General features: G+C 41.6%; 2 protein-coding genes across 7 annotated transcripts; one reads left to right on the top strand and one right to left on the bottom strand.

The window, feature by feature from the left end:
• On the top strand, nt 1-20,923 carry MLH3 (mutL homolog 3). Of its 6 annotated transcripts, XM_031048807.2 has the most exons (13): nt 1-114; nt 863-4,212; nt 7,731-7,829; nt 8,473-8,543; nt 9,515-9,619; nt 11,664-11,736; nt 12,383-12,454; nt 13,428-13,536; nt 16,798-16,957; nt 18,146-18,169; nt 18,371-18,452; nt 19,685-19,836; nt 20,455-20,923. In XM_031048807.2, exons 2-13 carry the CDS (start codon nt 933-935, stop codon nt 20,524-20,526), a joined length of 4,299 nt encoding a protein of 1,432 aa, XP_030904667.2. In that variant the 5' UTR covers nt 1-114; nt 863-932; the 3' UTR covers nt 20,527-20,923. The 6 variants fall into 6 exon arrangements, 4 of the variants coding, with proteins under 4 accessions (XP_030904667.2, XP_005149040.4, XP_030904669.2 ...); XM_005148983.4 differs by lacking the exon at nt 7,731-7,829; XR_004080557.2 differs by lacking the exons at nt 13,428-13,536; nt 19,685-19,836; nt 20,455-20,923 and having other exon boundaries at nt 18,371-18,450.
• On the bottom strand, nt 20,849-27,941 carry EIF2B2 (eukaryotic translation initiation factor 2B subunit beta). Its single transcript, XM_034062277.1, has 8 exons — nt 27,775-27,941; nt 27,053-27,173; nt 26,379-26,527; nt 25,471-25,634; nt 25,102-25,197; nt 24,077-24,214; nt 23,307-23,373; nt 20,849-22,329 (listed from the first exon to the last, which is right to left on the bottom strand). Exons 1-8 carry the CDS (start codon nt 27,935-27,937, stop codon nt 22,172-22,174), a joined length of 1,056 nt encoding a protein of 351 aa, XP_033918168.1. The 5' UTR covers nt 27,938-27,941; the 3' UTR covers nt 20,849-22,171.

Genomic DNA, 27,941 nt, shown 5'->3' on the forward strand with positions numbered 1-27,941 from the left:
GCCGTTTCCCTCCTGCCGCACGCGCGTGTAGGAGCCCGGCAGCCCGTGGCCGTTGGTCTCGCGCAGCGCTCGTTGATGGGGCCGCCCCGCCTCAGGCTGGCGGGGACTGAGGCGGTGAGAGCGGGGCGGGAGGCGGTGGGAAGGGCAGCGTGTGGTAGCGAGCCGGGGCGCGGGGGGTCGCTGCCCTCCTCTGGCCCCGGGGCCAGGGAATCCCCGTGTGCTGTCACAGACGGAGCAGCAGGTCCCTGGAGAGGGCCTGCAGTACTTGCAAAGCTGCGTGGGGAACTGCGTGAGGCTTGGGGGAAGAGTGGCGTGCCCCTTGAATACCATTAGGAAACCAGTAGGCATCAAGGACTGGAAAAGAGCAGGTTCCCTTTCTCAGAAACAGCGTGCTCGGTGTCCCACACCCATTCCCACACCCAGTGTGTTGTTTTCTTAGGCAAATTGCAGCAGATGGTTGTTGGCCACAACGTGGCATTGTGGACATTGAGGTACAAATGAGAGGAAGGCAGCTTTCTGCCCAGTTCTTGGTGATGCTTACTCTGTATTTTTTTATACAAATGGAAGCAGAAACCTTTTGATTGCAGGTTCTTTGAGTTTTGCCTCATCATGGTTGGAGTTTGGGTATGTTAAGTTTGAGAATCAAGTATGTTGTTAGTAAGGGGCATAGACATGGCATTCTGGTCATTGAGCCTGAAGGCACCAACAGTATGTGGTCAAAGCCTAAATAGGCAAGTAGTTATTAAAAAAGCCTCAAAATATCAGGGAAACTGTGAAAAGTGTATTTATGAGGGCAATGCAATAAATTAAAGTTTTTTCAGGCTTTAATTTTTTTGTTTTGTTTTTTTTTTTCCCCATGCAGGTTGTTGTTTTAAGGAACATGGAAGAGTGAGCTCTCTGCAGTTTCTTCAGTTCCTCATCTGTCTGATGTCATGATCAAACGTTTGGTGGAAGATGTGCGAGCCAGGCTGCGCTCTGGAATAACTATCAGCTCACTGGGGCAGTGTGTTGAGGAGCTTGTCCTCAATAGCATTGATGCCAAAGCAACATGTGTAGCTATAAGGGTGGATCTGGAAGCTTTTAAGGTCCAGGTGGTGGACAATGGCTCTGGGATGGGAAGAGAGGACTTAAATGCAATGGGAAAGCAGTACTTCACCAGCAAATGCAAATCAGTGGGAGACTTGGAGAAGCTGACGTTCTACGGCTTTAGAGGGGAGGCTGTGGCAAGCATAGCCAATGTGGCTAGCATAGTGGAAGTTTCATCTAAGAGCAGCAGGACAGCAAAAACATTTGTAAAACTCTTTCACAATGGGCAAGCACTGGAAGTCTGTGAAGCTGAATTGAGCAGACCAAGTGGTGGAACTACAGTCACTGTGTGTAATCTGTTCCATCAGTTACCAGTAAGGAGGAAGTGTATGGATCCTGTGTTGGAGTTTGAGAGAGTGAGGCAGAAAGTAGAGGCTATTTCACTGATGCATCCCTCTATTTCACTGTCTTTAAGGAACGACATTTCTTGTTCTATGGTGCTTCAGCTACCTAAGACAAGAGATGTGTACTCACGGTTTTGTCAACTTTATGGACTTGGCAGATCCCAGAAGTTACGAGAAATAAATCATAAGTCTGGGGGATTTGAGATAAATGGTTATATCAGTACTGAAGGGCATTACAACAAGAATATGCAGTTCTTATATGTGAATAGAAGGCTTGTTTTAAAGACAAGACTCCATAAACTAATTGATTTTTTATTAAGAAAAGAAAGTGTCATTTGCAAGGCAAAAAGTGCCCCTGTAAGCAGACAGGCTAGTCCTAGTTGCCACCGTTGTGGCCCAGAGTTGTATGGGATCTTTGTTCTCAATGTGACCTGTGCATACAGTGACTATGATGTGTGTCTGGAACCTGCAAAGACTCTGATTGAGTTCCAAAACTGGGACATTGTTCTAACTTGTATAGAGGAAGGAGTGAAAATATTTTTGAAACGAGAACATTTATTTATTGAACCATGTAGTGAGGACATCAGAGAGTTTAATGAAGATAAGGACTTTAGTCTGTGTAATGCTTCAGTTCTGAAGCCCTCACTCCCTGATGAGAAGAGCATCCAGGACAGTTTTAAGAAAGCATGTGATGAAATTGTGGATTCCTATGAAATATGTAACTTGCAATCAAAAGATGTCAAAAGGAAATCTGTTACTCGACAAAAATCTTCAAGTCTTATAGAGTCGAATATAAATCTACAGGAAACTGAAATCACCCCACATCAGAAGAGCGATGAACCATCTGATCCATGCAGAAACAAAGCAGAGATTCCACTGCCCAGCAAAGATGACACAGCTTCTAATTTCCTTATATCAGATATCTTGGAGCAGGAGCCAAAAGACACTAGCCGTTCCCAGAAAGCGCCTGATGCTCATCTGAAACCTTCAGGAAATTTTTGTTCCTCTTTAAGTGAAGGGGCCAGGTCAGAAATAAGAAAAGTAGACAGTTGTGATGACCTGCAGCATTGTGCAGAGAATTACATAAAAGACATGGGAAGCCAGCAAGACAAAGTAGTGCAGAAAAGCAATAAAGTCTGTACCTTTAATGATGTTACTCAGTTGTTGTCTGAGAGAGAAGACTCTAGTGAAGCAGCAGTAGGATCTGAAATTGTCTCTGGAAATTCACTGTTGAGGCTCTGCGATGCAAGAAGAGAAGACAGGGAAACAGCTGACTTGACAGATGATGCTGGAAGACGGGCTGTTAGTTCAGTACCATTAAAATTATGCTCTACAGGCCTGATAACATATGTTACTCAAAAAGAGCCCCCACATGAATGTGAACAAACAGAAATAAGTCTTGCATTAAACACGCAACGTAGACCTGGCCCTGTCAGTGCCAAGGATGTTTTTGGCCACAAAGTAAATTTGCAATCTGTAAATTCTAAGGATGTTTCCAGTAACACAAATAAAGAATATACACCTCCTTACTCAAGGGATATATGCGTAGCTGATGGTAGTGAGTGGTTACAGAACAACCCTTTGTCAAAAGAGGTGAGTAAGGAAGCAGCTGTGCCTATTGCCACCAGTAAAATGCATTATGAGACATCAAACATTTCAGAATTGCCACTGGCAACTTCTTCAGGTATTCCTCACAATAAAGGTATAAGAAGCAATAGAAGACAAATAGCTGTGCCAAAATCTCAGCCCTTTGTGAAGCTGGGCTTGTCCACACAGCTAGGTTCATTGGAAAAGTTCAGGAGATATTATGGGACGGACAAGTGTACGCTACCAATACCATTGCCACAGCAGAGTGAATTTGATCTCCCAGTTTTTAATTCACAAGCTAACTGTGACTTTTCAAGGAATGATAATGACCATCACGGTAACTTGAGCACTTGTGAAACTCAAGCTGTGGAAGACACAGATTCTGATACTAGTAGCGAAGTTGTTTCTTCAGGGTATACTTTATTCTGCAGTGGAGCAACTTCAGAGGACAGGCGAGCCTTTTGTCAGAGTCCTTTGACATTGTCTGGTTACTGTCCGGTTAATAATAATCACACAAGTCGTAAAAGATCTCCAGGATCATTGTCGTCTAAGCTGTCCAGAATGAAAGGTAGCCACAAGGAATTAGAACAATTTAGTGAACAATTCCCAAGAGATTCAAGTAGAAAAGATGACTACTCTTTTGTTCCTGCACCTTCAAATAATGATTTTTCATACAATGCTTGTCAAGCTTATAAATCCTCAGTGGAAAGAATGGGGGACTGTGATTACAGTGTTTCTAAGGGGGATGCATGCTGGCAATTGGACTGTACAAGCCTGGAGTCCTTGAAAAGTACTGTCAGTGCATCACCGCTCAGCAGTATAGAAGAGGAGTACACAGTCTCTTCAAGCAGTGTTTTATCATTACCTGCTAAAAAGGATTGTACTGATGTCATCTGTAAAGATAAAAGTACATTAGATGGATCCTCCAAACAAAATATGAAAGATACTGAGGCTCCCCACACAACCTTCGTAAGTAACTTGGAATTCTCTGCATACAACACAAGCACAGGGGATCCCAGGAATGATGCGTGTTGTTCAGACTGGCTGCAAGATTTTGACGTTTCATTGGGTAAGACAATATACATCAATAAAACAACTGGACTGAGCACCTACAACACTCCTCCTGTGGCAGAATTTCAGGCTGCCTGCATTCAAGATGTAACAACAATGGCTGTAAATGTTGTTTCAGAGAGCGGTAAGAGGGGTGGTGGTTGTTGTAAAAGTGGGATGAGGAAAACTGTGTTATGGAAGGTGCATAAAATATCTTGCTGGCTATAAACCTGACAGTTTATAGCCACTGCCTTACATGTAACAGTTGTATGGAAAACAGGAAAATGTTGGGAACTGTGGAGACAGTAAAACATTAACCTTCAAGATATTAAATATATTTTTTAATAAAACAGTAAAAAGAAATGTCAGCGATCTGTCAATTAGCAGACAGATGCCATGTTTCCACCAGGCATAATGACATTTAGGATCATCATGTAATTGTCATATGGAAAGTGAGAAACATACCTCAAAGTAAGCCTACCAGAAAAATATTGTGGTTTTAACCATTTTGTCCTAACTAAGGACTATGTTATTTTCCTAAGAATGTTCTTACAGGGAGCCTCATGTTAAAATGATCTTTTTTCAACCAGCATGCCAAAGTTAAAGCAACCCTTGAAAATGAACAAAAATCTAATTCTTTGCTGAGAATGTATAGGCTCCTTTCCACAGATTTTGCAAGGCTGTTCCTTCATACTTTGCTTTGTAGGAGCTGTGGTACAGCATCATTGATGGTTCAGTGGTGGAGCTTTCCAGGAGTGAGAGGACACTACATTGTATTGTTTTTTCAGGGGTGTGGTGTCCATGAGCCCTAGTTGATGTATGTCAGGTTTAGATTTCTGTGCCTTCCTGGTCTGGCTCAGCAGAATAATGTCTTTGATAATTTTTCCTTCCATATATATGCATCTGTGTTCTAAGTTGTTCTTCATTCTGTTGTGATTCCACATGTAGACTATATTTTCTACTGCATAATTTGTTTTGAAAAAGCAGTATGGACTTCTTTCTAGATGGTTCTCCTGTGACATATTTGCCTGATCAGTCATGATAGATGGTGACTGTGTTTTGTTCCTTTTTTGTCTGACACTTCCTGGTGCAGTAGGTGTTTCAGTTGTTAAGCTGCTCCCTTTTAATTACAAGAATTTATGCCAATAATTCTTAATATTTATTGTGTTCCATTGAAGTAGATTTCTTACAAGGTGAAGACCATCTCTGTTTCTATTAGGTAAAATCAGTTACAAGTGTAAATATACACTCCTTGTCTAACACTTTTAATTTCTGTGGTTTACCAATATCAGTTGCCCACAGTGCTGTTTAGTAGAGAACCAAAACAACTGAGATGTGGAGCTTGGCTTTCTGTACAAAATAGTTTGGATAGTGCCTTCTTTTTTATTAAGAGAATATCTCACATACCCTTACAGTTTCAGATGATGTGTAGTCTGTAGTCTTTGAAGATGTATATTGTGTTGTATGTCCAATAGCAATATTCTTTCTTAGCCTTATCATTGGTGTTACTCTACATTGTATCAATGGTGACACTCTTTCTTAACTCCACCAGTAGTGTTATTCTTTGGTGAGATATATGCAGCTTTTTTTCTTTCTTAGGTTGAAGGTTGTATCTCCCAAACCTTCACACAAGGTGTTTGAACTGTGGCTAGACCCTATAGATCTTAGATTTTCAAAGTTCAACAACCATGTTCTTTCACGTGTTTTCAAACAAATTATATTCATTCTTTTATAGCCATAGGAATAAACATAACTGTGTCCTCACACAGCATTCGTGTCTCTTGAAGTTGAGCGCTGTTTTGGCCTGCTGTTAAGACATAGGAGAGGGATCATTTCTTCACTTGCTTTTGTATGCTTTCATTTTGCTTTTTAAAGAAGTGTCAGTGACCCTATGGTATTGACTTAGGATTTCACAGCCCCATGATTTATTAATAACAGCGTCTCATACACAAGTTTAGGGAAATTACATTTGTTGGTGACAGGTGGAAGGAGATATGAATAATGCATATCCTCTCTTTGATGTCGGTAATGGCCGTCTGCCATCTTTTCCAGTCAGAAGCCTGTACTCAACACAAATGCTAGATTTTGAAGGTTAGACTCGGGAACCTTTGTACTGGTTAAAATGATCGCTACAGGAAAATTTATCAAGCTTCATTCCACCATCAGATGCCTTTTTGAATAATCTAATGCTATGCATTTGCAGTAGGTTAACATCCCAGTTCCACTTGGTCTTCATTGTTATGCCAGTTGTGTTTGCACTTGTAGTTACCTTTGTTACATTATTGACTGATGTATCATTACAGTAGTATGTTTTAATGAGCTAATTGGAGCAAGTGAAAATGGATACTCAAATATGGTAATTGTATGTGGTTTGCACGTATAGAGTAGGTACATTATTATCCTCAGCACTTTTTTCTGATGTTACATATCAGAAAAATTGCATTAATAGCATCTCTGCCAGCTTCAAATTCTCAGTGATCTTTGGACAAGGGAATCCTAGATTTATGAACACTCTATGTCCTGAACAAGGATTTTCCCTGCAACAAGAAGCAGGGAGATGACTCTATTACACGTATGAAATACTGGACTTCTATTCATATAGACAATAGCTGTTTCTTTGAACTCGTGAGAGAATACATTTCCATGACAATATCAAAGTTCTGTTGAAGTTTGAATGTAGCAGCATTCTTCAGTTTGCCAGTTTGCTAGGATCCATGTCAGGCCATCTTGACTTCTGTTCTGGGGTTTGTGCCAGTGTGATGCTGAGTTACTCGCCCATGCTGGGCTGCCAGTTTGGATTCTGGAAAGGATTCTTGGTCCCCAGAGTACACCATCATTGGTCCTTACTGGAATAAAGCCAACAGTCAACAATCTACGAACTGGTCTAGGATCTCATAGAGCCTTTTTTACAGTGAGCTTATCAGCACGCAGCTGGTTTTCTTTGGCCTTATCACTCTGCCGCTTTTCCTGAATGCACACCCTTAATTTCTCTGTAGAAAGGAACTTTATTGATTCATTATTATTTCACAAAGAATAGAAGTCTGAATTATACCAAAGGAAGGGTGAAATGTTTACCACTGTGCTGGAAATCTGAGCCACTTTGCTTAATAATCTTGATAACAGTGCAAGTTTGTAATATCATTAAATCATTTCTGGGTGGGTAGGAACACGCTGTTGGGCTAACACTGGTATCTCATGTGGTCTCACTGACTTGTAATTTTCAGTTTTACAAGGTTCTGATGACTGCAGTAAGTATCAGTGGTAGACTGACAGTTTTACCACTCCTTAACGGAGAGAATTCAAGAGTATTTTGATAGCTGACAGACTCCTATAGGCCTCCTCTTTCTTGGAGGGTAACATTTCCGATAGCACTAATTCTGGAAAGAATAGTTATATGTTTAAAGCAGTTGGAAAATTTAAGGACAATCCTTCAGAAGGCATGGTAACATTTAAAAATACATTTCCTGATGCAGGTGTTTCTGATAATTCTCAAATTTTTACATATGTGCTGTTCTTCCTCAAGGTTAGATTACAAAATCTGTGGGATTCTCTAATTTGTGCAGGGCTGAGCACATGCTCATTTATGAGAATGCAACAATTGTATGGCTTTTTTTAATTTTGTGTGCTGTTGAATCTGCAGCAGTAAATTTATATTGTGTTTAGGCATTCGGTTCAGGTGCCATCCATTTAGAAGTGAGATTGTGCTACCCTTCCTTCCTAGACCTCGAAAAGAGAAGACTCTAGCAAGCCAGGATCTGAGAGGTAGGGCAAGCTTTCCAGGACATGGTGTTCTGTGGTAAAAACAAATCAAAGAATTCTCCCAGATGTCCCAACAGGAACCCAGAATTACTCAAGGTCTGTTAACAATGGGACCGTGTGAGTCATCTCAAATCTAGAACTGGAAAAAAAAATCTTTTAGAGTTGAAAGCAGGTTAGGGGATACTTATTTACAGGATGAAATACCCAGTTCTTTGTTGAATTATGTCAGCAGTTTGAAGAATAATTACCTACTCCCCTCTTTGTACTCTTTCCAACCTTGGAATGTGAAAAATAGTTTCAATCCTCACCTTTTTTTTTTTTTTGTGTTGTAAAGGGTGAAATCACATTTTTGGTATGTGGCTTTGTCCAGAGGAAGTGGGTAGCTAAACAGGTCTTTCTTTCCCTTCCCTGCGCACCCCCCCTATCCATTTCCAGGGCCTGTTGAATTGTGCTGTAGCATGTTTAGGAGTCAGAAAGCTGCAGTGTCTTTCCTAGTTATAACAGACTTCCATTATTTATTTGTACATTCAGTCCTTTTTATGAAGAAAAAACCCTCATACCAACTTGTGTGAGATAAGTTACCCAATGCATCTTTGCACCTTCTGTTGATGCATAGTCTCTGTATTATCTGTGTACTCTTTCCTAGATACTGAAGGGGAGTCTCTCCAGTCATTGCTTTCAGAATGGGATAATCCTGTTTTTGTTCCCTGCCCAGAGGTAAGTGTTAATTCACATCTCATGCTAAAATAGCAATTGTTTTAGCCTTCTCTTATATTTTGAAATGGGGATCAAAATTGCAGATATTGTAATTGTTGCATATAAGTCATTCAGTGATACATTAGACTGTAGACATTCTCGTTGTATTTTTATAGACTTTATATGTAAGTCATTGTTCTGATTTATTCAAAGTCAGAGAAGCAGATATAAGGCTAATCTTTTGCCTTATGTAGTTTCAAACGCAAAACATTATTATAAGCTGTCTTTCCCTCTACAGAGATAATAATCTTTAAATTAAAAGTTTTTGAATGGCAAAATTGCAATATAGTATCTGTTGTCTTTGTGGACAGAGCTTTCTCAACTGGGATGCAGTGAGTCCTGAAAGTGCATTTTACTATAGTTGTTTTTATAGCTTGGCAGGATTATAGCATGTGAGAGGGACACAATGTTTGAGCTTTTACAAAAACTTCCTTTGTTGTCATGAGGCAGCATTATCTTCAATCATCATGTTGTGTGTGTGTAAACATATGTATGTAACCATGTCCACCTGCAAACAATAGGGATGGAGTCACAAACCACCTGCTGGTGAGTTTCTGAAAAGGAGCCGTTCTGTTCAGTTGTTGCTGTGACATGTACTCTGACTCATTTCAGAGTAATACATCTTTGTAGTGCAATCCATTGAGACCCCATGTAAGTTGAGAAGTAACTTCAGCTTTTGTGATAAGTACTTGAAATCAGCTGGATGCATTGAAGTTAGTAGGTAATATCCAGGTGAGAAGGTATGTGGGAATGGAAACAGGGATTGCTGGATGTTATCTTTAGCTAGTGATGTTCTTGCGGAAGCTTGGTTTGTCAAAATTCAGTTATTTCCAGTTTTTCTTAAAGCTGGTTTGTTTGGGGTATTTTGTGTTTGTCTGGGGGTTTTACAAAATCCGTTATAGCTTGCTTGATCCATAATTCTGTTTCTACAGATAGCCATTGATGTGACTAGCAGTCAGGCTGACAATCTGGCTGTGAAAATTCACAACATCTTATATCCTTATCGTTTCACCAAAGACATGGTTCATTCAATGCAGGTACAATATGATCTATTGCTACTTTTCACCTGCAAATTCCCACTCGGGAGATGTGATGTACTAATGTTTCTGACTGGTGGGAAAGAGGTATCCAGGGAAAAAGTATCCTTAATTTTCACAAGCACAAATGGCAATTTTGGTTGCTGTGTGATAACAGCAGACACATATGTCATGTCAGATCTTAGTATCATCTCATGGTTGATTACTTGGTGTCTGCAAGTGACTAAAATTCCTTGACTGTATGGTTAAATCAGATCAAGAGGCAGCCCTGTTACCACTGCTTAGAAACAATGTTAACTAAATGATATTTCAGTGGGCAGTTTTTTATATTTAATGTAATCATTGCATAGTTTGTATTCTTCTGAAATCTGTCTTCTGTATCCTCCACTTTTATTTACCTTAGAAATATAATTCTTCATCAGAGTGATTTCAAAAGCAAATCCCAGATTTCGTGGAAAGACTTGAAATTCTACTTTAAGATTTATGTCTGCCCTCAAAAGTGATTCTTAAAAATGGCATCAGACTATCAAGTTTAACTGTTTTAAGTGCTTCTTTAGAAAATGTTTTAAATGCTAGCTTAAAAGCTGAATGTATAGCTTCAACTTACATTCTTTGATGGTTTGCCTGGATAGAAATGCTGAAGTGGATTCTTCCCATCTTGTATCCCAATGACAGAAGGCCTGCAGGCCCAGTCAGTATTATTCTCTTGCAGTCAGGCTGCTGACCTTGAGATTGCAGGTTTTGACTATGTGGGGTATGGTAATGTTGATCACCAGGGTGAACAGGGATTCACATGATTCCCTTACTTATGTTGTGTGTGCAAGAATAACAGGAATAAAAAACGTTATTACAGTAAATGGGTTATGTTTCGCAAAGACAGAAGGGGAAAGCTAGGAAACAGAAGGTACCATTTTTCTGTGCACTCGTAAGAACTGGTTTTTAAAACTTACTGAGTGGTTCTGTGATTAACTTTACTCTGTGTAATGTTTTCCTTTGTATGTTTTTAAGAAGGCAAAGCTAGGAGAAATAACCACTTCCCTTTTCTGAGCAAGCTAAATACTGCCTCCGATACCCTATCTCAATTTTGAGAACCTCTCAAAAGATCAAAAGCAAAAAATCCTGCATCATGCTACAGAAAAAGAATAAAAAGAATAATTAGCATCTTCTATCCCTACAAAGAAATAGGATCATCTATTCATTTTTACCCAGAAGGTGAACAATGCACATGGTGTGAGACAGAGAATTCAGAGTGAGCTCTAAACTATGTCACTCAAGGAGAAATTCCTCCCACATCTATTGACTTAAATCTAGCAATAAGATGCTAAAAGCATTGTGCATCCCTGCTCAGTATTCCCTGTAGCTCTGGTTTATTTCTGATGCTTGAGGGAAAGGAGGAATCGAGTCACATGGGCAAATTCTGCATCAGAAAATGAGGAGGGTTGAAAAATGCTTCCTGGCTCCTACAGATGATTAGTCCAAGTCCTTAAAGACATACCAGGTTAAAAAGGTTGTTTACATTCTCTTTTGGTGATACCAGCAAATCAGATATTCAGAGTTGTTTTGCACGGCTTTAACTCCCAACTCAAGGAGGCTTCTACATGACCACTTAATCTGTTCTGTGAATTTCCAGCTCTACCTTAGAATGATTAGAGCTCTTTCCTTCTCTTCAGGAAAAAAAAGATCCAAAAACAATTTATTGGATATTCTGAAGCTTTTTCTTAGCTCCAGACTAAACTATTTCATGACCAGTTTATTGTCATTTGACTGTCTGCCAGTATTGTCTTTTAACTTAAATAATTACTGCCTTTTCCATATTTTTCCCCCACTGTTTATAGAGGATAATTAGGTACCTTCTCAGTCTCAGTTTTTCTAGGCAAAGCTCTTTAAGCCTTTGTGATTAGAAAAGCTGTGGTTTCCACTCTCCTAATCATCCTATTAGCTCTTCGTTGCACTTCATCCATTTTGATTGTTGTCTTCTTTTGTTTACCTTCATTTAAAAAATAAAGTCTGCCCCTGGGTAATGATTTTTCTGAGTATCTTGCAGGTTCTTCAGCAAGTGGACAATAAATTTATCGCTTGTTTAATCAACACTAGAAATGAAATGGATAGAGAGACAGGTGAGAATGGTTATTGACATGAAGTGAGGTTTCTGTCAAGCACAGCTAGATTGCAGAGAGAACCCTGTCCTTGTTTCTGTTCTCTTCTTGCCTTGGGGTGATATGATGAGTAGACAAAATGTTAGTCTTAATTTGAAATTTCCTGGATCTTCTTTATTTTGGACATTGTTGAATGTTCCTAGTGCCTTCAGATTAGTGTTATAAAAATAGACTGTGCCTAAATCATGGATATCTTTCAGACTGCTCACAGTATCTGGACATACTCATTGTTGAAGCTTACTGAAGCTGTACAAAAAAGGCATTAAAAACAGTAGGTTTTGTAACATTTTTAAAGATTGTATTAAACAGACCCCTTTGTGGGTAACCTCAGGTCTCATTCTGAAGTTAAATGAACATGTCAATAGACAAGAGTTCCTGACTCAATCTAATTACCTTAATTTAAATGCCAGTTTGGATCACTACATTTCTGTTCTGTAGTGAGTGACTTTATGTTCTGCCAACACAGCTTCCTCCTCACTTTATTTCTGGAAAACTGGCTGATAGTTATCTTCTAAATGTGGCCTTTAGGGAGCAGTTACTCTTCCTGACCTGTGCAGTTGTCTGGTACGAAGTTGCCTATTTCTCATCTGTTGTGGTACATTTTTAGATGGAAACCTCTTGATTTTGGTGGACCAACATGCAGCTCATGAACGGATCCGCTTGGAGCAGCTTATTGCAGGTGAGAATTCAGATCATCTTAGGAAAAAATGATAATCAGTGCACAGAAAAGTACATATGAGCCATCTGGAATATATGGAACCAATAGGATATTCATTTGTTATCTTTATCCTGATCCCTAGGAGCATGCAGACGTTCAGTATCTGTAGCAGTCATAGTATTGGCAGCCGAGAATTGTTACAGTGTTTCCAGAATTAGAAGATACCATTCTTACCCACAGAACTATCAAACTAAAATAGTCCTGACGTAATGAAAGAGCAGGAAGACTGATAGGAAAAACAATGAAGAGGAAATAGAGCAACATCAATAAGATTATGTGGTTATGCTGTGAAGAATAAGGCATGGTATGCAAAGTAAAGAGCATAGTTCATTTGGTTCCTTTTTAGCTGAATACTGTGCTCAAAGCCTAAAATTCCACAATCTGAAACTGTTTGCAAAGGGATAATAGTCTTCTCTGTGAGCTCATTAGCCATTGGTTTCAGTGTTAAAAAGCACAATAGTCATCCATCAAGTACTTAAAAATCATTGACCTTCTCTTTCATCAACAAATACTGCACAGTTCCTGCAGTGAGGGTTCCCAGAACTCTGCTCCTTTTGGTCAGGTACTGAAAAAAAGTTAAAGACTGAAGGGAGAAATGCTTAATGAATTGTATTTTAATGCCATTTATATCAGACTTTTCTGTGGAAAAATTGCTCTCTGTGAGTTGGACTAAATATATCAGTAGGTTTTTTGCTATTTAAGGTCACTCTCCTTTGGAACTTGTGGGAAAAAACAAAGTGGCATTAACCAACCCTTCCCCAGAGACAAGATGTCTAGTTTGTGACATTCCCAGTCCTCCGCAAGTTTCAGGAGAAGGCATTCTGTGGTCGCTTTTTAATCCAAACAGAGGATTACTGCCAAACCGTAGGGTCATTAAGGGTAATGCCTGCGTAAATATTCTAAGAGGGGATACTTCTAAACGATTCATTCACAGATTCCTATGAAAAGGAAGCTGCAGCATGTGGCAAGAAGAAATTACTGTCTTCCTCCATCTCTCCCCCTTTGGAGATCAAAGTTACAGAAGAGCAAAGAAGAGTTCTACGGTTAGTAATGGCCAGTGACTAAACTTTTGGGGATGGTCTCTTGACCAGAAAGATCTCTATATATTGCTAAGTTAGCATAAAGCTCGGGAAAGAAGCTGTTGACTCTTTCCTGAGTTGAGACCAGTTAGCTTATCTGTGCTGGGGAAAATAGATGTGCTTCTCAGGCACATTGTTACAACATCTCATAACAAAACCATGTGGTGTGCCATTTCTGCACCTCAATATGCTGTGGTTTCCCTGGGAAAGGAAGCCTTCGCATGGGGGCCAGAAGAGGGCCAAAGCTGTCTCCAGTAGATGCTGCTGTCTGGGGCTCAGGACCTGGGAGTGTGCGCTGGAATGCAGTGCCCATAGTGACAATCTAGTCACTGATTTAACAGGCACTGTTTGAGAAAAGACGGATGGGCTACGGAAAGTTTGTATTGTGAATCCTTCAAAAATGCATTCCTTAATCCTAGGTACCTGCCAAGAGTAACTAATGAACACTGTTTCCCAAATGTTTCAGAATGGTGGCCTAGCAACTATTAAGATACTTAGCTTTTGTACTGAAAGAGTTTAGATACAGTTTGTTGTTGGATTATTGCAGACCTATTGGATCTAATCAAACTTTTTTCCCAAAATCCCTGTCTCATCTGCCACGTGCATTTGTGAGGTTTTTTTACCTTGCATTATTCTTCATTTTCAGGTGAGGCTCCATCTTAATGTTCATAGGATTACTTCATTATTCTAAGCCTGCTCTTTGTTATGCCTGTGGGAAACTCAGCAGCTTTTAAGTCACTCCTTGTAAGATTGTTGTCTATTATAGGGATCCACTTGTTTGTGTAAAGCCTTTTTTGGGTGTATTCCAATCATAACAGTATCACTGCTGTATCCATGTGGTATATTTGTGTGAGAGTGACCAATACCAGAAATTCCAAAGGAAAGTGTAAAGCACCAATATGTTCCACCTGCCCTAGGGGAAAATGTAAGAATGTATCTATTGCTGTTCATAGTAATACTTGAATGCCTTTGTTTTTCCCACCTCTTAATGATGTTCTTGCTAACATCACAAACTTTGTAATGCCTATTGTTCATGAATTATTTTTGCACTCATCTTTGAATGTCTCTGATATCTATGCTTGAGACTGGATGGCCAAAATTCAATTCAGTATACCAAGTGAGGGCATCCCATTGATTTGCACCAGAGCTTTGCAGTTGTGCCCATATTTTCTGCCTATAATATCAACACCTGATATTTTTACTGCATTTTTGGTTACTGCTGCTTGCATGAACTGCTTGTTTATTGAATGGTCATGACAATTAAAGAGTTGTCATCTTTTAATTATTATTATTATTGCTGTTTATGTAGAAGCCAACAAAATACACAAAGAAATTAAATTATTCCTAATAGCTTACATTTATTTGCCTTTGGGAGCAGTGAATTCAGTTTTTCTGTCTATTTTTCATTATAGCTTTTTCATTTGTTCTACTGATTTCCTTCACCATTTTTCTACTTGTTTTAAGTTCTGATTGAGTTCAACGTTGACTTTAATCTCAGCTCACGTAAATAATTTTCTGCTTGACCATGTCCCTTCTTTTCCACATCATTAATAAACAGTTATGAAGATACATATCAGGACTCATGTCATGTTGAACACTGACCATCTGTTGCCAGCATACCTTTTCTTCTGTAGTCTCATGACAAATGCTTCTTCTCTATCCATGACAACTTTTTGCATTTGCATTTCTAGCTGCTTTTAAGAGGTCTTTATTTGAAAGACCATATAGTTTCTGTGAGCTAGTTTTCTTTGTCAGCTAAATCACAAACATACTACGAAAATCAGTACTATAAAGAAAATGGGAGGCATTGATTTCTTTTAAGGACACTGCTTAAATTATTCAGCACAGTGGGCGCCACTTGTGATTTTCAGTTATCACCCAAGGTGACGTAAGAGGATTACTGATGCTCCCATATACTGATGCTGGCTTTACTGGTGCTTTTAATGTGCTGCTCTTCAATTTGTCAGTGGTTATTGGCAGCTCAACTCTTTGCAATCACTCTGTGAGACTATCCTTATTAAAAAGTTACGAAGTACTGTGTAAAAACAGGAATTCTGTTATTGTGTTGGCAGAGCATGATTGTATTCTGTGGTAAAGTTGGATGTAATGAGATAAATTAACTTCCCCAAAAGACCTTTCTCTTCAGCTATACTTGATGTTTAATAGGTCAGCTGAACCTCTGGTTCACCTGCAGCTTTGCTTGTTATTTGTCTGCTAAGCATTGTAGTAATGCATTGTTCTGGTGACTCTCTTGAACTTCCTTTTTTTTTCTTTAACCCCTTAAAAAGAAAAAAACAAACGCCTGTTTGACTTGAATGGTTGCTTGGATTCTGTCATTTCACCACGATGGGCTTTTTCTGCCTTTCTCTGCTCTCGCTGAAGGCTCTACATTTCTTCTTTTTTGGGGTGGAGTTGCAAAAGTCAGTTCCATATGGAGGCTAATAGTTGGATTATTCTCATGACTGGCTTTAGTAAGTGTGTAGATTAGCTTCTTTTTTATTCAACAAATCTATTCTCTGAAATCGACCTTCAGCACCTTCAATTTAAGTGACTATTCCCTGTGTTAATAAACTATGTAGTGTTACAGTTGTTATCTGTATTTTGTTACAGTTGTTATCTGTTTTCATTTTGAAGGCAAGTTCTCATCTGACAGTGAAATCCTGTTTTTGTGTGTATTTTTCCATCCACAGGATGACATGTCAGGTTAAGTAAAGGTTGTTTCTTCCTGGGTTGTCTTTGCTTAATGGGATGTAAAGTTCATTAAACCATCATAAATTTCTCACAATATTTTCTTTCATTTTAAGTATCTGTTGTTGAATTGCTGTAAGAATTTGTTATTGATGTCAGTTGAAATCACAGATTTTTAGGTTAGATTTAGAGGAATCTTTTTGCTGTGTAAAATCAGTGTCTGGAATGTTTGTGTATTGAACCAGACCCCTCGTGCATCTTTAGAAAAGATAGATTTATAAATTTAGACATAAAGTTTCTCTTCAAATAACACAGGAAATCTTAGATCTTGTGGCTGTGGAAAATGAAATATTCCAGTTGACTGGAGTGAAAAAATGTGGCTGCATGTGGGGTAAAAGGGCAGAATTACTAGGATCTCATGACACATGGATTTTGAGATTGGAAACTGTTACAAAAAGAAACAGAAATACTTACGTATGCCATGGAGACAGAGCTACCGTGGTTGATGTCTCTTTCCTGATTTTTTTTTTTCCTCAGATGCTGCTACAAGAATTTGGAGGACTTGGGTCTTGAATTATCATTTCCTGAGTCCAACAGGTCCTTGATTCTAGTGAGAAAAGTGCCACTGTGTTTTATAGAAAGAGAAGCCAATGAATTACGACGGAAAAGACAGCCTGTCACTAAAAGCATTGTTGAGGTCAGCTGATATGAGTGAAATTGTGTTACTGGGTCTTGTTCTGTATTAATAGCCCAGGGTATTAGAGTATCCCTGTTATGAGGGAGACAATGGATGAAGCCCTTTGGCAAATGTGGGTGCCATCCCTTTTAAGTAGCTAAACAGTCCTTTAACTGAAATCCCTGAACTCTAAAGAAGCAATAGGAAGCAGTTCCAGACTTGGACTAGTGGAGAAGCTAAGAAAAAGAGTATGTAATACAGATGTTTCAACAATTTACAGCTCATGAATGCTTGAATGAACAGTGTAATGATTAATATTGCTGATACAGAAATGTTTGTTAGGGTTTAAAGTTGTTTTCCTGAAATCTCTACATTTACAGTGAAGCTTTCTAAAAGCTCTGCTCCAGATGTTCTGAAGTTGGAGGAAGAAATTGCTGAACTGATTACTTGCAGTTTCCACTGCAAAGTTATCTGCAATCATAACTGCTTCAAGGACTGCTTAAAAATTGTTTCTAGAGTACCATAATCAGCCACCAGGCTGAGCCATTGTGAACCAGACCAGTCTTCCCGTACATCTCTTTTAATATGAAAAGAAGAAACAAAAGAATATGCTTCATCGGATGACATTTTCTTTCCCAACCTTGTTACAATTGGGAAGAACTCAAAATTCACTCTTGGTGTGATTTGGGAGCCAAGAGCACTAAAAGTGGTGGAGGAGGGGATCAGGTCTGTGCCTCATGAGCATTAATTCTTAGCTGATGTCTCAAGGTCTCGTGAGCATTTTGGCAGATCTGTTCTGCAGTCCGTTTTATTTTAATTAGGACTAGTAGGACATATTCATGATTGATTATGAATTCATTGCATTTTAGACACCAGAAATTAGATCCACATAGACTATTATCCAAAGGAGAAAGTGCAGCTATTCAAAGATAACAAATTCATTGCATAAGAGTTCCATTATACCCATTTTACAGATAGGAAGCTTGTGCAGAGAGGAATCAAGTGATGAGTGTAAAGTCTGATAAGATAATTGTGAGAGGTCAGGACTTGCACCTAGATCTTTCACACTGTGGTCAGTGTACTCTCAACAGCATATTTTTTCCTGGTTCTGGCAGTTACACAGTAAATTATACACAGATGAGGACAAAGCAGGGTATGGGCAATGAAAGAGAGAAATAGCAACTGATGATACTGCTTTTTTCTTTCCAGGAGCTTATTCAAGAGCAGGTTGAGGTGAGTTGCCATTCTCTTTTTAAGTTGACTATAATAATTCAAAGTTTACTGCATGAACCGAAAGGACCAAGTGTGTTAAATCTCACATGAGAGAGATGGAATCCACTATGTTTTCCTCAGTTTTAGTTTCCTTTGTGTTACAGTTCTTCCTTTTTCTTATATTAAATGGAAAGTAAGATGATGTTCCCTTACTACTTTTAGCTAGTGCAGAGCACAGGAGGAAGAACACGAGGGACACTGCCTCTGACGTTTCTGAAGGTGTTAGCTTCCCAGGCCTGTCATGGTAAGTAAACTATACTTTTCTTCTCTCTTTTTCTTTTAACCCTTTTTTTTCTCCCTACAACATCCTCCCTGGGGAAGTGGTTTCAAATGTGTTTGCAGGAATTCCAGGATTACAGCCTGTGTGGGGATGTCTACATAGTGATGAAGAGATACTGTTATGGTCCGCACTGTGAAGGACAAGCAGTACTGCTTTGATTTATCCATGTATGGGCCTAACGTGATTTCCAGCCCTCACATGAAACACAGATAGAATAAAGTTCTGAGATACACTTATCCATGTGAGCTCTGAACCATTCCAATAACAGCTCTGTGAAGGGTAAGGGGAGGTGTTGGAATCTGCGTGAAAGCAAGCAGGAAAGAAGACTTAGACACTCTACCCCCAATAAAACCATTTTTTTATTTCATATAAGTATCAAAAGTACCAGTTTAAGTGTGCCTGGGATCTTTTTTGGAAGGAGTGCAGTAAGAATTTACATCTTGTAAGGGACTCTGCCTTTCCAACACCTGGAAGTGAGCACTTCTTACATGTGTAGACTGCAGTAGCTCTAGCCTCTTGTGGCAGTTCCTGTGCTATATAAAGTATTAACAAGATTATGCTGAAGGGGTAAACATGAGCCAAAAGCATCTATTTTGACTGCATCATACAAATGGCAGGTAATATATAAAATATGAAATATATTTTTATCTAAGAAAGTCCCATGGCTGGAAAGCAGATGGTCTTGTGTGTCAGTGAAGGCTAAAGATTGCAAAACCGTCTGAAATGATTCTTTAATGTTCTGTTTGGATTTCCTCTGGATGACATTAATTGCTCACTTGTAAGAAAGGATTTATTGGCAGGGCTAGCATTTGATCTTGGAACTGATGCCTGTCAGTGGCTGGCCCATAGAACCAGTAAAACCTGTGGAACTGATGTTAGCCATCACCTTGGTTTCATACTTCTTAATTTGTGAACTGGTTGTGTCTTTAGCCATAACACACACACAATTAAAATCAAAAGAAAAGCTTACCATCCATCAAAGTTGGGTTAGGTGAAAGTTTAGGCCATAGCAAGCTGATACTTACACAGAAGTCTGGTTAATTTTGCTAAGCCAGAAGTCTGCCATACTGCAGCCTGCCAGGTAATCTTTGGGAGCTGCCTTGTTTTCTGTGAAGAGCATAGTGTGGAGGGAAGGCTGCTGGGAGGTTTGCATCCTGTTTGGCAGCGCCTGCAAGAATTTGTATCTTGTTTTTCAGGTGCTATCAAGTTCAATGAGCATTTGACTTTGGAGGAGAGCTGCAGGCTTATTGAAGCTTTATCATCTTGCCAGCTTCCCTTCCAGTGTGCTCACGGAAGACCTTCCATGATGCCTCTTGCAGACACAGAACATCTCCAGCAGGACAAGCAGGTACTGTGCAGGACACAGATATACCTCTGATAATACACACTCCGGATTAGCAGAGGCATGTCATGTATGCATGTGTTGGAACTAGAACGGGCCAGTTTGAAACCATCACTATTGGCTTTATCTTACTTTAATGTTTTACAGAGCTAAAACTTCAAGACATAAAACCTCTGTCCTGCAAATACTTTAGCAAGGATCTTACCATATTGCATTTGTACAGTACATTGACTTGAATGGCATCCACTAATCTTAGTCAAATACTTAAAGTGTTAGCAGGCTTTAAGTGTAAAGCTTGGAAAATCTAAATTTTGATACTCTACTAGTGGCAAAGAAAGATGCTAATTAAACAAACACCTACTTCCTCAAAGTTTAAGATGCTATGAAATGGGGGGGAAAAAGAAAAAAAAGCAGCATTAAGAAAAAAAAAGTCATTACTCCTTCCCTTTTGCTATTACTGTGCTGTAATAAGTTATGAAATTGAATTCTTTTGAAAGTCAGGTGGGACTTTGAATTAGATATTAAAAACCCTCAAAAATTACTCTATTAGGGCAAAGAGTATGAAAGCATTGAAGCCCATTTTCTTGGTTATGATTTAATGCTTCTTAATTTTCCTCCCTCCAGCCCAAGCCCAACCTGGCTAGACTGCGGAAGATGGCACGGGCATGGCACCTCTTTGGAAAAAAAAGAGCCTAATAAAAAAAAAAGCAGACTGTAAGCTGCAACCACCTGGTATTGGTGTTGGTATGAGCTAGGTCCCCCTGTTGTTAAACCTCAATGCCCTGTGTGGAGCCAGGTTTCTGAGCCAGTGCAGTCACTGAAGTTCTGCTCCAAGTACTGATCTGAGCAAGAGACCAGCCAGGAGAACATGACAGGAGGAGCCCACCCTCGTAGCCTGAAGAAGTGTCTTCACATCGAGGAACTGCATCATAAGCCAGCACCTTAAGTCAGTGCTTGACATAAGAAGTTACAGCCATTCACAGTTACTAAAGTTTTTTTTTCTGCAAATGCAGCATGATTCTGTATAAGAGACTTTATTTTATAGTGCTTTGAAAATGGGGAGTTATTTATTAATAAAATTAACACAAAGCTCTTTCCTTGGGCTCATGGCAGTAGTTGGAATGAAGACTGACCAGCTTCATAGTATGTATAGGCCACCTCAGGATCAGAAAACATTCTTTTTATTTAACTAGTCAATGAATGACACACCCAGCCATTTTCTCCAGGTCCTTGCAGTTTGCATTCTTGAGTAAGAGATTTCTAAATCCTAGCATAGCCCCATCTTCCGAGGGTAGAGAAACTCACCCCACAGAAGTAACTAAATAGCCCATGGCATTTTTTACAACAGGCAGGCTTTTTTTTTACAGGTTCAGTTCTGTTTAGTGTCTCAGTCTAAGGTAGAGGAGTAGAGTTCATTTCAAAACGGAAAAAGATGATGCCTTTGTTTAATCACAGACATCCAACTTAAAATCAAATCAGAGATACATTGACACCTGCTCAATCAAAAGCAAAACAGTGAATGGAAACTGCTTTCATTTGATGCCTTAACTGTCATGTAGTGTATTGCCATGCATTGTTAAAAGGGACTAAGGAAAAGTGATCTGATTGACCTGCAAGAGCCTGATATTTCTAAGATGTTCCATGCTGCCTATCACAAAAATAAAAAACCTCCCAAGACCAGATGCATTCACTCAATTAGAGACCCCCAGACTACAATCAGTGAATCAAGAGCTTGAGCTCTGCCTTCCAACATAGAGGTGCACACGCTGGCTGATGGAACTTCAGAAGGTCTGCCTTTCATCAAGAATGGAATTTCCATTCCAGCATGTACAAAAAGCTGGTCTATATTTCAGCAACTCACCAAAAACTGTCAGAAAATTCTACCCAAAAAAATCTCTTTTCAAGACAATTGCCAATGTATTCATATCACACTCATATATGAAAGCACACTTTAAAGCCTGCTACTGCATCATGGGTGCAGGCAACTCACTACACTAGTAAAATGCCTGTTAGTTAAAGAAACAAATATGGAAAAATATGCTAAACACTGTAAACAGCCTTTATCACAGCATATTTTGAAGTAACGTGTTAGATGCTTCAGTTACACATAGGCCTTGCTGTTTCAAAATGGAAGTGCGTTTTAGGAGCTCCATGTGGCTTTTAACACAGCACAGATCAAAATCTGTGCAAGAGTTCTGCCTTCTGTTGCTTTTGGGTAGGAAGGACATTGCTGAGCAAATTTCCTCACAGCAACACGTCTCTGCAACATACACTTTAATTAGCATGTATCTTTCTAAAGAGAAAGATAGGAAGAGTCTGGAGACTGACATGCTTCATGGCATTAGAGTTCATAGTCATCTGGATGGTAGAGCTCACTCATGAGGCGGTAGATGTAGGAAGGTGCATTACCCCCAATGTTAGAAATGAAGAGAGTAATGAGCTCTGGAGGGACGTAGTCAAACACTGGGCAGTGAACGTTGATCTTTGCCAGGATCTCCCCTGTAAAGTGAACAGCAGCAACATTAGGCAGAACAACTCAAAGGAACAGTCAGCCTTCTGCACATCTTCCTGAGTCCCTGAAGAAACTGGCTATGCATATGCCACCCTGTCATCAGCGATGGAATTTCCTGAATACTTTCCAACCTCCTCACTGATGTCACTGAATTACAGGTACACAGCAATCTTGGGTGGATGGCAGCACTTCTTTTGATAGGTTTTACTGATAAAAACTCCAGATCCTCCCACTTTACTAATTGCCAAAAGAAATGCCAGTATGTAATCAGAACATAAGAATCCCAATGCTGCCAAAGTTATTCTTTAAAGAAAAGCTAAGAAGTCCGAATCAAAAAACCTTTGCCAAACCTGGTATCTTAATTTCAAAAGTCTTCAGTCACATAGAAATGGGGCTCTGAAAGAGACTGCTGTCTGAAAACAGGCTTGGGAGCTGATGCCTTTCTAAAGATGGTGCTTGTGTGGAAGCCCACTGCAAAGATACTGGGTTTCAACCCAGTATCTTATAACCGTTTCTTATAACCAAGTTTCAAGAAGTTAGCATGAGCTGTAGGAAGGAACAGAAGCCTTCACTGTTGGGCATCTGTTCTGTCCCACAGGAAACTGCTAATAAACCACTATTTCAGAGCAGAAGCAAAAGTGCAAAGATAGTGTTCAAAGGAAATCTTTTTTCTGTACTTTCTGTAACAGAAAGTTACATATAAACCAGAATGGTTCCCAACATCTTTTTTTTCCTGTGTAAGAAAAGAGGAAAGGATTTTTTGTCTTGGGCTACAGGACAGTATTACATTTAAATTTGTGTGAGGGTCTAGTGCAGTGTCCCTGCCAATGGCAGGAGGGTTAGAACTAGATAAACTTCAGATCCTTTCCAACCCAAACCATTCTATGATCCTATTACGGGAAAAAAATATTAAAAGTTACAGGCTGGACCAGCTTGACTGGCCTGTATAAAGAAGCAGCAGTACCTTCTGTGAATGGCAGCACTTCCTGTGGTGACACAAACTTGTAGAATGAATCTTCTTCATTAGGGAACTGAAGGAGAAAGAGTACAGAAAGGTCATGAAAAAGAGACTGCCTCGTTATCCTAGTGAAAATATATCCTGGGTGCTGGAAGGAACTAAAGCAGAGGAAGATGACTTGCCAGGTGACACTACATCTGTCTACAATGATTACATAGCTCCTGTGCCTAGAACCTCTGTAACATCTACAAGTGACAGGTTTTTCCTCAGGGCTTTTAGAGCCTTCTGTGACCTGGCTGCCCTTCTGCAAAGCCCAGGGAACTGGAGCAAATAAGTGACTTCCTCATCTGCAACTTCACCTGACCATACTGAAAAGGTACTGAGTGTAAGAAACAGTTTTGAGCATTTCTATCTACCACCTCTGTCAGTACACAGGGTCTTTCAACACTGAACATAGAAACTGAAATCCATTGTGGCTGAAGAACAGTAAGTATGGTGATGTCAGTCTGTACTAGGCAGTGGTCTACATCCTTATACCCAGAGCACTGCTTACTCAACATGTGTGGCAGAGGAGGGTGCTTCAAGGAGATCCTGAGATGTGCCAGATATGGGTGAGGATCTCCTCTCTGAAGTAGCAGCTCTCCATGTGGGAGATGGCATGTTTACCAGCCTCACCTTGGGACAGATGGTGCTCTCCAACTTAACCTCCCATAAGCACAAAATCACCCCCATCTCTATGTAGAGCAGGTGCAGTCCTGCAGAGCTATTGTACATACCTGCGGTGAAAGCTTGAACATGGGGGCACACACGATGAGCGGAGTAGAGTGGTGTTTAGCTGCCAATGCCAGAGTGTGTGTCCCACTCACAGCAATCAGGGCACCGTTGGCCAGGATTGTCTTTGTACCGATGATGACCTTAAAAGGCAAATCAGAATTAGCTAACATGTTCCATAGCAAACTGGGGAAGGAAAGCTTCCTGGCTTGGATGCTGCCGGATGAGCTGGAGGAGTCTGTCAGAACGGCCAGCCAGCCAGTGGCTGGAGTTACAGGGCAGCTGGATGCCTCATCTGTTTCATCTGGCACTGACTCTGCACCAAGCTGTTCCTAACAACAGCATGGTGAGGCCAGCAAAGAAAACTTGAGAGGGCAAATGTACATTCTACTGCAGGGAACACCAAGCAGAAACTGGGCTGTGTTCCCTGCTGTTTTACAAGCCTGCAAAAGTAAGCTTTGTACAAGTAACTTGACTGCTGGCTGCAGTCTCAATGTACAATGGTGTGGCTGGATTTTATTATGTTACAAGTACCTTTTTGGTTGGTGGCGGTTGGCGGGTTTGTTTTATTTTGTCTTTGGTTTGTTTGTTTTTTTTTAGTTTGGGGTGCCAAGTCTTCATCTCTATAAAAGTACAGAAGAAAGGTCTGTTCAAAAAGGCACACCTTGGTGATTCCCTTCACCACAAATCTTGTGTTCCAGGCAACGGGTTTCTCCCCTTTGGAAATGCTGCTTCTTGTTCTGTTTTCTTTAAAACTGAGGCTAATCCTCTGAGGCTCTCATGGCTTGGTGTCTTGTAACTGTGCTGCCTGTTAGCCACTAAGGCAGAAAAATCTACCAGCATGCAGTTAGTCACCATCATACTGACTTGGGTCTGTGCACTGAATCTCCACCCCAGCTGTAAGCAGGGCCTATTACAATTTTGAGTCTTCAGTGAAGACATGCATCCATCACTGCTGGGACCTGCAGCTGGTATGGGAGGCCCAAGCACCCAGCCTGCTGTGAACTCCATCCTCCAATGGAGCGCTTACCTTATTGACTCGGGACATGACAGCAAAAATAGCTGCATCACTCATGACCGTAGTTTCAATGTTCTCTTTAGATAGTCGGACAGCCATCTCATGACCCTAAAAAGAGGGAGAATCCAATTGGTCCTCTGGATACAGCTAATGCAGCACAGCTGTAGAGACATCAGCACTCAGTTCTTTTCTGAACTGCAAAAATAGTGACAGCACAAACAGAGCCCTTTCCCTGACGGACACGGGGTAGGCCAACAAGTGGTCTTCAGTCTCTCAACTGCAGAAGAACTTCCACAATACTCAGCTTGCCTCCAGAGACAAGAGCTCAGTAAGAACACATGGCACAGCACAGCACCTGAAGACAGCCAGCCTGGGTCTTACCTGGCAGAACGGTGCACACTCCGCTACAATGACCTGGAACTTCCTCTTGCGAGCAGCTTCCTTCAGGAACGCCTCAACAGTGCGTGAGTAGCCAATAGTCATGATCACCTCATTGGAGTGGATGTGCTCCAGTGCCTGCATAGCAATGTTATCAGTGGTGCCCTCTGTAACAGAAGGAAGACATAGATGGAAAAATAGCCAAGAAAAGCAACACTGGTGCTGCTAGAGCTGTCCTCCAAGATCATTTTTTACTAAAGCAATGCTATAAGTACTAGTAGAGCCAAAGCAGCTTTCCTCCCTGTTCTTTTTACCAGTGGAGAGGGACCACAAAGCCAGCCCAATGCCCCATGCTCCCTAGCTACTCAGAAATAGCTGTACTGAATGAGGGGGGTGGACTGTGTCAGCACTGCTCCAGATAGCACCATGGCCACACAACTAGTGGCAGAAACTCAATGGTTTTACAGTTCAGTAGCACCAGAACCACCTAGAAAGGAGAAGCAGAGCAATCTAGGACTCCCCAGAAGAAGGGTCAGGTGCCTGATCTATCACAGGATCGCAGAAGAATGTATCACCATGCTTTGTGACAAGGGCCAGGTTATATGTGCCCAGGGATTAAGTCCAACCTTGGCATACTTCTGATACTCTTTTCCAGAGAAGTCAACTTATGACTTCCCAGAAGATGAAGAGCACAAACCAACTTACCCTCCACAATGTCCCACCCACCCATCTCCCTGCAAGCAAAAGAGGATTTAGTATTAGTCCAGGGAGCAGCAGGACTTCTATTCCTTAGTTCCTTCAGATTAAGCCTCACAGAACCTTGCTGTTTTCTTTCCACCTAAGAGGAGGTGGAAGCATTAGTCCCATCCCATAGAAACTCCACTCCCAGGGCAGTTCAGACCCATCCCTACCTAGCTCTATTAGTAACTCGTTAATAGCTTCAATAACATTAGCTCTGAGGGGTGGATAAGGGGTGCTGAAATCTTCACTCAGTCCTCCGGAGGTCAGGAGCTTGTGTAAGGATTCTTGCTGGTCGCTTTCCTCGCTGCGCCCATGAAGCCTGCAGGGAAAAGCAGCCCTTGAGCCTTGGGAGAGAGCACAGGAGTACGCCCAGGTGGAGTACCATCCCCACAGCACACCTGGATGCGACCAGAGAGGAAGGAAAACCAGGCATAGCAGTCACAGCACACCACAGAGCTTCACTAGCTGTCTCTGGCAGACAGACACTGAAGCTCTGCCAGAAAGCACCTTCCTAAATTGTGTGCAAACACTGCAGCCCATAGGTGAGGAGCAGGACCAAAGCTGCTGCCCCAGTAGGATGGACCCTCCCAAGGTCAGAGCACAGACTGTTCTCATGCACTCACAACACACATGCCAAGTAGAGTTTCACTAGAGGAAGTGTCATCTGCTACCCTGAGAATGACAGGTTTTCTTTGATGTCAAACTCACTGAACCCCCCTACAGGAGAGTTGGAAAAGGGAGTGATGGAAACCAAAGGGGTCTCACAGAAGCAGCAGAACACTGCATGGAAGGGTTGTTCTGAGCTCCTTGGAGGGATACAGGCAGCAAGAGAAGGGCGCTTCACCTGCCATATTCCTCCCGAATAACCTTCAGCACTCGCCGCACCATGTTGCCCACGGTTGTCTCAGATGGCTGGGCTGCCGTCATCCTCTGGCCCTCTCTCCGGATCAGATCCATGAGTTCCCCTGAAAAGGGGAGGAGGGCCTTGGTTACTGCTACCCAGAGCAAGTGTAAAACCAGTGCACCCACCCCACAGCCCAGTGGCTGAAGCTGGCTCTGGTGCTGGGAACACAACACCCAGCAAGCGCACAGAGGCAGGCGCAGGAAGCCACTTGCAGAGCAGCTCGCTCCACTGGGTTTTCTGTACCTGAGTCACATGGACGCGACACAGCCTCTGAACTCACAAAAGCCCGTAAGTGGGGAGGTCCGTGAAAGGAAACTGACGGCTGCTGGAACGGCCAGCGCTGGGGCGCACACCGCTCAGGGGGGTGCAGGGCTGTGGTGAACCACTTCCTCGCCCAACGCCGCCGGGAAGCGAGGCAGGCTGCAAACGGCTGCGGTGCGGCAGGACAAGCACTGCGAACCCCAGACCCCCCTTCTCCGGGGCGCTCCGCCTTGCTGCTCCCCCGCAGCTGAGGGCCGCGACCGGCGCGCCGGGCTCTACAGCAGTGCTGTCCGACGGCCTTGAGCCCTCCCCGCCCTCCAAAGCCCAGCCCCGTCGCCGGGCCCTGCCTCCGCCTTGCTCCCGGTGCCGGGGAAAAGCGCCCGCCGCGGCGCGGCCCTCACCGGCCCGGCTCCATCGCCCGTGCGCGACGATCTTCCGCAGCAGCGACAGCGTCTGCCGCGCAGTGTCCTCGGAGCGCGGCCGCTCCGCGCCGCCCCGCAGCCGCGCCACGAAGGCCTCGATCTGCTCCGACAGCTCCGAGCCGCGCTCGGAGGCACCCGGCATGGCG

This window comes from Melopsittacus undulatus, chromosome 4 (assembly GCF_012275295.1).
Source record: "Melopsittacus undulatus isolate bMelUnd1 chromosome 4, bMelUnd1.mat.Z, whole genome shotgun sequence".
Lineage (NCBI taxonomy): Eukaryota > Metazoa > Chordata > Aves > Psittaciformes > Psittaculidae > Melopsittacus > Melopsittacus undulatus.